Raw genomic sequence first — 7,536 nt, 5'->3', positions numbered from 1 at the left:
TGGTATTTTTTTTTTAAAAAAAAAGAAAGGGAAAACATGGTCACTCTATCGCAGTCTTTTGGAGTAATGAATGCAAATGCAGATCATCTCTTAAAATGCTATATAATACAACAGAGCAACAAATTACCTAGCACTCTTTTAAATATTCTTGAAAATAATTATTACCAAACCTTTGTAGATAGAGAGTATCAATATATTACTCTTCAAAAGAGATGTATAAATATCTTGATATTACTCTTACAAGGGATACACTAGAGTATATTTTACTATACTCTAAAGAATAAAAGATATATTTGCAGCATTATTACTATCAATATGATAGCTAGGTAATATTTTATGCACAGCGACTGATAGACATAGTAATTATAAGAGGGGGTTTTTTTTTAAAAAAAAAAGAATCTCTAGCATTAATAATTGATGTACACAGCTGATATTTTAATAGCAATATACCATCTTTGCATACCAATATTTCATTCTATATTTATTATATATATGGAGAATCTCACTAGTCAAAGAGGTGCTCTGTAAAAAAAACACCGACCTTCTTTATGAAAGCCTACACTTTATCAAAAAAAAAAACGAGATCTTTCACAGCATAATTTGTATTTTATATAAAAACCTATCCAGTAATAATCTTTTTACTTGGATATTGTATGCCAGTTATTTGTTTTTGGTTAATGAAGTAGCAGATATTTTAATTCATTTTTTTTCTCTATGGCATTTTTAAACAAAAATAATGGGATACATACTCTACAATTAACTGATATTCCTTGTACGCGGTTGATAAATAAATATAATGACTTATTGATAAATTTGAGAAGGAAACTTGTTTTTTATTAATGAGTGTCTCTCTTGCTACTACACTTATATCAAAAGAAAGCATTTTTTCTCTGATAATAAAATAAAATATAAAAATCTAGAGAATCTAATCAAAGTAAAATGACTTATAAATACTAGCAGTTAAATTATTTGAACATCTAATGCAAAATGCATAATACTAATTTTTACATAAGATAGAATTATATCAGTAAAGGTTGGAATTTTGATCGCGCTATAATATGTCACATACATTTATATGATGTGTTTGTATTTATAAAAATCAACTTTTGAATATTATTTACAGAGAATTGTTAATAAGAGTATATCTCACATGTTATATTTAATTAAATGTATAAGAAAATAATGTTATCATCTATTACAAATTGTATTATTATTCTTAAGAGTTGGCTGAGATTTTGAAGAGAATTTATTTTGTGAAAAAGTGTTTCTTATTGTGAGTATCAATCAAGAAAACATTTATATATATATTAATAGAGTACAAAATATATCACTTATTTGCAGATCATACAGCATAACACTTTTGCTTATAACTATCTTTGATAAAAAAAAAGATCCGCTACTTTATTAACCAAAAACACAAATAATTGGCATACAATATCCAAGTAAAAAGATTATTACTTGATAGTTTTTTATATAAAATACAAATTATGCTGTGAAAGATCTTGTTTTTTTAATAAAGTGTAGTTTTTCATAGAGAAGGCCGGTGTTTTTTTTTACAGAACACTTCTTTGACCAGTGAGATTATTCATATAAATAATAAGTGTAGGATAAAATATTGGTATGCAAAAGTGGTATATTGCAATTAAAATATCAGCGGTGTACATCAATTATTAATGCTGGAGATTCCTTTTTTTTTTTAAAAAAAACCCCCCTCTTATAATTACTATGTTTATCAGTCGCTGTGCATAAAATATTACCTAGCTATCATACTGATAGTAAAAATGCTGCAAATATATCTTTTATTCTTTAGAGTGCAGTACAATATACTCTAGTGTATCCCTTGTAAGAGTAATATCAAGGTATTTATACATCTCTTTTGAAGAGTGATATATTGATACTCTCTATCTACAAAGGTTTGGTAATAATTATTTTCAAGAATATTTAAAAGAGTGCTAAGTAATTTGTTGCTCTGTTGTATTATATAGCATTTTAAGAGATGATCTGTATTTGCATTCATTACTCCAAAAGACTGCGATAGAGTGACCATGTTTTCCCTTTCTTTTTTTTTTTAAAAAAAAAATCAAATAATTGTCTATATAAACACTAGCAGGAGCTTGGTCAAGCAAAATCTCTCTATCTCTCTCTCTTTTATCTTTGTATAATCTTTCCGTCGATATATCGTCTAATCCTTGGGGAACCTCTCTATCTATATGCCTACATATCTCTTTATCATTGAATTATCCTTCCGTCAATATATCATATAATCATTGGAGAGTCTCTCTATCTATATGTCTATATATCTCTTTATCTTTAAACCATACTGTAATCTATCCCTTTATTTCTTTAAAGCATCCCACCCATATAGTTTTTTTTTTGGCCGATTGAACATAACTCTTTGTCATAAGGGCATTTTGGTAAGAGCTCTTTTATTTTCATTTGTACATACAGCTTCTTTATCATTAAAAGATTTCTTTATCATGATGGTGTTATTTTTCAACAGGTTTTACTATGCATATCTTTATTTCCGACTCTATATAATTTTATCTATAGTTTTATATTTATCTCTATATCTACCTATCTCTATATATATACCCCTCTTTGTATATACCCTTTATATGTATACCTTGCTCTATGTATTTGTTTTCTTCTTTTCTTTTCTTTCTTTCTTTCTCCAAAGTATCCGTCTTGGTCACAAAAATTTCCGGTAAGTATTGTTCCGTAAAGAACATAAGAGCAAAATATACTTACTTTACTGGCGTCGACTCTCTGGGCGTTTCGTTCTCAGGCGAGCTTACGTTTCTTTATTCTGGACCTACAAGAGAGAATGCACGAATGATCTCTTGTACTGTGTTTTACGGTCTTTATTGACGTATCTCACTGGCAGTTTCCTGCGCAAGTGTCCAGACGAGTTGGGTGTGGCTGTGTGCGATGCGGTGTGGAAACCGTTGATCTAGAAAACATCCGTTGGCTTGGAATGGTGTATGCTGACGTGAAACGCTGCTTGACCTCGCCTCTGTTTTCCACTCCACTCTTTCTTGAAAAGAGAGCAACCAACTCATTTTTCCCCTTCGCCGTCAAATCAGGTCTTCGTCCTGAAGGGGATGGATCCACTCTTGTTATTTTATCTTTTGACAAAGTGGTGAACTAAGAACTTGACATTCTCTCTGCAAAGTATACGTTCTGGTCGCAAGAATTCTTGGTAAGTATTGTTCCGTCAAGAATGCAAGTACAAAGTATACTTACTTTACTAGTGTCGACTCTCTGGGCGTTTCGTTCTCAGGCGAGCTTACGTTTCTTTATTCTGGACCTACAAGAGAGAATGCACGAATGATCTCTTGTACTGTGTTTTACGGTCTTTATTGACGTATCTCACTGGCAGTTTCCTGCGCAAGTGTCCAGACGAGTTGGGTGTGGCTGTGTGCGATGCGGTGTGGAAACCGTTGATCTAGAAAACATCCGTTGGCTTGGAATGGTGTATGCTGACGTGAAACGCTGCTTGACCTCGCCTCTGTTTTCCACTCCACTCTTTCTTGAAAAGAGAGCAACCAACTCATTTTTCCCCTTCGCCGTCAAATCAGGTCTTCGTCCTGAAGGGGATGGATCCACTCTTGTTATTTTATCTTTTGACAAAGTGGTGAACTAAGAACTTGACATTCTCTCTGCAAAGTATACGTTCTGGTCGCAAGAATTCTTGGTAAGTATTGTTCCGTCAAGAATGCAAGTACAAAGTATACTTACTTTACTAGTGTCGACTCTCTGGGCGTTTCGTTCTCAGGCGAGCTTACGTTTCTTTATTCTGGACCTACAAGAGAGAATGCACGAATGATCTCTTGTACTGTGTTTTACGGTCTTTATTGACGTATCTCACTGGCAGTTTCCTGCGCAAGTGTCCAGACGAGTTGGGTGTGGCTGTGTGCGATGCGGTGTGGAAACCGTTGATCTAGAAAACATCCGTTGGCTTGGAATGGTGTATGCTGACGTGAAACGCTGCTTGACCTCGCCTCTGTTTTCCACTCCACTCTTTCTTGAAAAGAGAGCAACCAACTCATTTTTCCCCTTCGCCGTCAAATCAGGTCTTCGTCCTGAAGGGGATGGATCCACTCTTGTTATTTTATCTTTTGACAAAGTGGTGAACTAAGAATTTGGCATTCTCTCTGCAAAGTATACGTTCTGGTCGCAAGAATTCTTGGTAAGTATTGTTCCGTCAAGAATGCAAGTACAAAGTATACTTACTTTACTAGTGTCGACTCTCTGGGCGTTTCGTTCTCAGGCGAGCTTACGTTTCTTTATTCTGGACCTACAAGAGAGAATGCACGAATGATCTCTTGTACTGTGTTTTACGGTCTTTATTGACGTATCTCACTGGCAGTTTCCTGCGCAAGTGTCCAGACGAGTTGGGTGTGGCTGTGTGTGATGCGGTGTGGAAACCGTTGATCTAGAAAACATCCGTTGGCTTGGAATGGTGTATGCGGACGTGCAATGCTGCTTGACCTCGCCTCTGTTTTCCACTCCACTCTTTCTTGAAAAGAGAGCAACCGACTCATTTTTTCCCCTTCGCCGTCAAATCAGGTCTTCGTCCTGAAGGGGATGGATCCACTCTTGTTATTTTACCTTTTGACAAAGTGGTGAACTAAGAATTTGACAATTGTCTCTCTCTCTCTCTATATATATATATATATTCTTCGATTTAGTCCACTAATAAAATTATAATAAAAAACTCTTTTGATTTGAATTTTTATTATTAATATTTTTTTTAAAAATTACCAACAACAATATCTCATGATCAATAAATATTTAATAGGCTTGTTGATATTAATAAAAAGGAACTATGTACTGTGTTATATATGTATATTATTTTTCTTTTTATGAATATTAATAAATAAATCAACAGTATAGAAAGGCTAGTATGTTGGTGGCTGTGGTATACACACCACAAGTAAGTGAAGAACAGGCTCCAGAACCAAACACTGGTTTCTGCTTGCCAATAAATCGGGAAAGTTAATAATCACCAGGACTATTACACACCAGACATATGTACACTACACACTCATACAGTGTAAACCAACTATTACACAACAGGTATTTGAATTATAGCTGTTTTAATAGTAACAGATATAAACAATATTATTTGGTCTCTTTAATAAATAACACTTTCACAATATTTACTTTTATTATTATTGATATACCAATCCATAAACAATCCCGAATATCTCAGTAAGCTTACAATTTTTCTGAACGGCTGGCATGGTATTATTATTAACTTATTTGAGTGAGATATCAACCGTGGCGATGCTATAAATTGATGTGTGTTTACACCTTGATGCTGAATAGAGCGTCAGCAATGCTTCAATGCTCATTACAAAATACTTTCTAATTTGTTTCTATTTAACTAATACTTGCAAGATAGTTTGTACTGAGGTGAAGATGGTCAGCAGGCAGAAGTTTGAACTTGTATATGTTAAACATGCTTTCCATGAGGACACCGATATGTTATGGTCTTTTGTAGCGTTTTTGGTCAAAGGCAAGCAGTAAGCAGTTCATTAAATATATTTATACAATTAAATGATATTTTTACTATCTTGAAATACTATTTATGACTAGCTTGTGCTCTAGTAATTATAATATATATATGAAATTGTAACTAGCTTGTTGCTAGTAATACGTCTCTGTGAGATTCGAACTCACGCTCTTCCAACCAAGGTTGGAAAAACACCTGTCAAGCCAACTAAAAAGTCAACTATAGACCGAGACGGAGGGAAGAAATCGAAAGACAAGGGCGAACTTCACTTTTTTAGGCAACGAAGACCGTATAAAGTTTGGAGACCCCGCCTTTTTCGTTTGGGATGAACGAGATTTTACCGTTCTAGAATTGGCATTATCAGGGTGTCTTTGCTTACGACTGCCTAGACAGTAATAAGCGAAAGACAGTATATGGTATCAAGTACAAAATTGTACGGAGAACGAGTAACATTGTTTCCAGCACAGAGTAATGACTTAAAGGCGTTCAGTCAAAAACTCATTGAACAAGCACATCTTCGCGAAAACAGGATCAGAACACCGATCACGAGAGAGTGGAGGCTTGAATAAAGTAATTTATCTTGCGAAAAAAAACTCCATTTGCTGTTACAATATAGGCTAACAGCCAGCAAGAAGTAGACCAGTACATCATGACAGTCAGACCAAACTCTATACTGACTCTCCTACTTGGGCTCAATAAGCGTCCCAACTTGTTAAATCAGTCATACCCCAGACATATGGATGCCTATCGCACGGGTTGAGTTGGTTTTATTATAGGTCAACTGCGTCGCTAGAACGTTCGGCTGTCAACCCATAAAAAACCAGTCTATCTGATCGTCTTTGAACCTCAACATCTGACATCAACGGGGAGGAGAATATCAGGACTCATCCTCAGTCCGTTTGGCTTGTCATAGAGAGTGGTGGTATTTCATTGGCGCCCGGTGGCTCCCACCTATGCTACACCTCTCTATGACGGATTGACCACGTTGTACCAAATGTCAAAATAGAGGAGACCAGAGTAGACCGGTGTTTCTTGCTAGCCGTTCCCAGAGCCATTAACTGGGTGTGGTTTGGTTGGCCGCTTTGGTTTTCACCGCAACGACGTCACTAGAGGCTTTCTTGACAAGCTGATGTCAAGGCTGACCCTTTCGGGCCAGACCTTTTCTTTACTATTAACTACGCAATGTTAGCAAGAGTCTCAATGAAATAAGGGTATATTTTTTTATTTTGTGATTACTTACATTCACTTCTTGAGAAAATACATTTAGGTAAATGTCAAAAGCAACATTACTACAAATTACATTAATAAATTCATCATAATTAGCACAACATGTGTGAAATGTACTTTCTTTAACGATTTTGTTACTTACATGGGCATTTCTATGTGTTGTGTTTATGAGAAAGGCGGGTTTTCTTGCCCTCACACTGAAAACTCATTTTTCTATACGCGTATGAGTGAATACGCAAGATATGACATAAACACTAATTGTCCAATAGAATAACTCCACATATTGGCGTGTGATATCTATGTGGCTTATTATTTATATACAGTCATTCTATGTGTCAATCCTTTGACAAGCAAGCTTAGTGCATGAAGAAAAACAATAAAGTAGTGAAGCTTTCTGTCAGTAAAGAAGAACTCAAAAGGGAAATTTAAAGATAGTACTCAGGTACCAGTAAGTTTAAGGGCCTATTAAAGACGAGCTTAAAACATATAAAAAGAAGTTCTGTGATCTTATACTTCTATTGTATAGCCAACCCCATTTTCTCATTTTACGTAACAGAAATAGCAAAAGAACTAACAGCATCAGAAACCAGCAGAACATAATATCAGTATGTATCTTAGAGCTATATAATATAACTTGAACTATTTCCAAGCATGAGATTCTATCGAGTGCTGGTTATATCTCTTTATCTCATATTTAAATACCGGGTCGTGAAATTAATATGTAATACAAAAAAAGTGATCAAGTTTGCTTTCTACAGAAGCCAAGGTTCACGAACAAAGTGAAAGGAAAG

General features: G+C 34.8%; 2 protein-coding genes across 2 annotated transcripts; both read left to right on the top strand.

The window, feature by feature from the left end:
• Window positions 1-2,974: 2,974 nt before the first annotated feature.
• PHYBLDRAFT_150783 (hypothetical protein) lies at window positions 2,975-4,439 on the top strand (the record flags this gene model as incomplete). Its single annotated transcript, XM_018432546.1, has 7 exons — window positions 2,975-3,115; window positions 3,173-3,199; window positions 3,380-3,610; window positions 3,668-3,694; window positions 3,875-4,105; window positions 4,163-4,189; window positions 4,242-4,439. 7 exons carry the CDS (start codon window positions 2,975-2,977, stop codon window positions 4,437-4,439), a joined length of 882 nt encoding a protein of 293 aa, XP_018286158.1.
• A 389-nt stretch (window positions 4,440-4,828) lies between these two features.
• Window positions 4,829-6,278, top strand: PHYBLDRAFT_173610 (hypothetical protein; the record flags this gene model as incomplete). The annotated part of the gene is made up of 6 exons (XM_018437067.1): window positions 4,829-4,846; window positions 4,892-4,936; window positions 5,404-5,528; window positions 5,646-5,807; window positions 6,001-6,088; window positions 6,135-6,278. The coding sequence occupies 6 exons, from the start codon at window positions 4,829-4,831 to the stop codon at window positions 6,276-6,278; spliced, it is 582 nt and encodes a 193-aa protein (XP_018286157.1).
• Between the last annotated feature and the right edge of the window lie 1,258 nt (window positions 6,279-7,536).

The sequence above is a fragment of the Phycomyces blakesleeanus genome (genome assembly GCF_001638985.1).
Source record: "Phycomyces blakesleeanus NRRL 1555(-) unplaced genomic scaffold PHYBLscaffold_26, whole genome shotgun sequence".
In the NCBI taxonomy this organism is placed as follows: Eukaryota; Fungi; Mucoromycota; class Mucoromycetes; order Mucorales; family Phycomycetaceae; genus Phycomyces; species Phycomyces blakesleeanus.
Note: the sequence above shows the minus strand (reverse complement) of the source record. Positions and strands in the feature narration are given on the sequence as shown.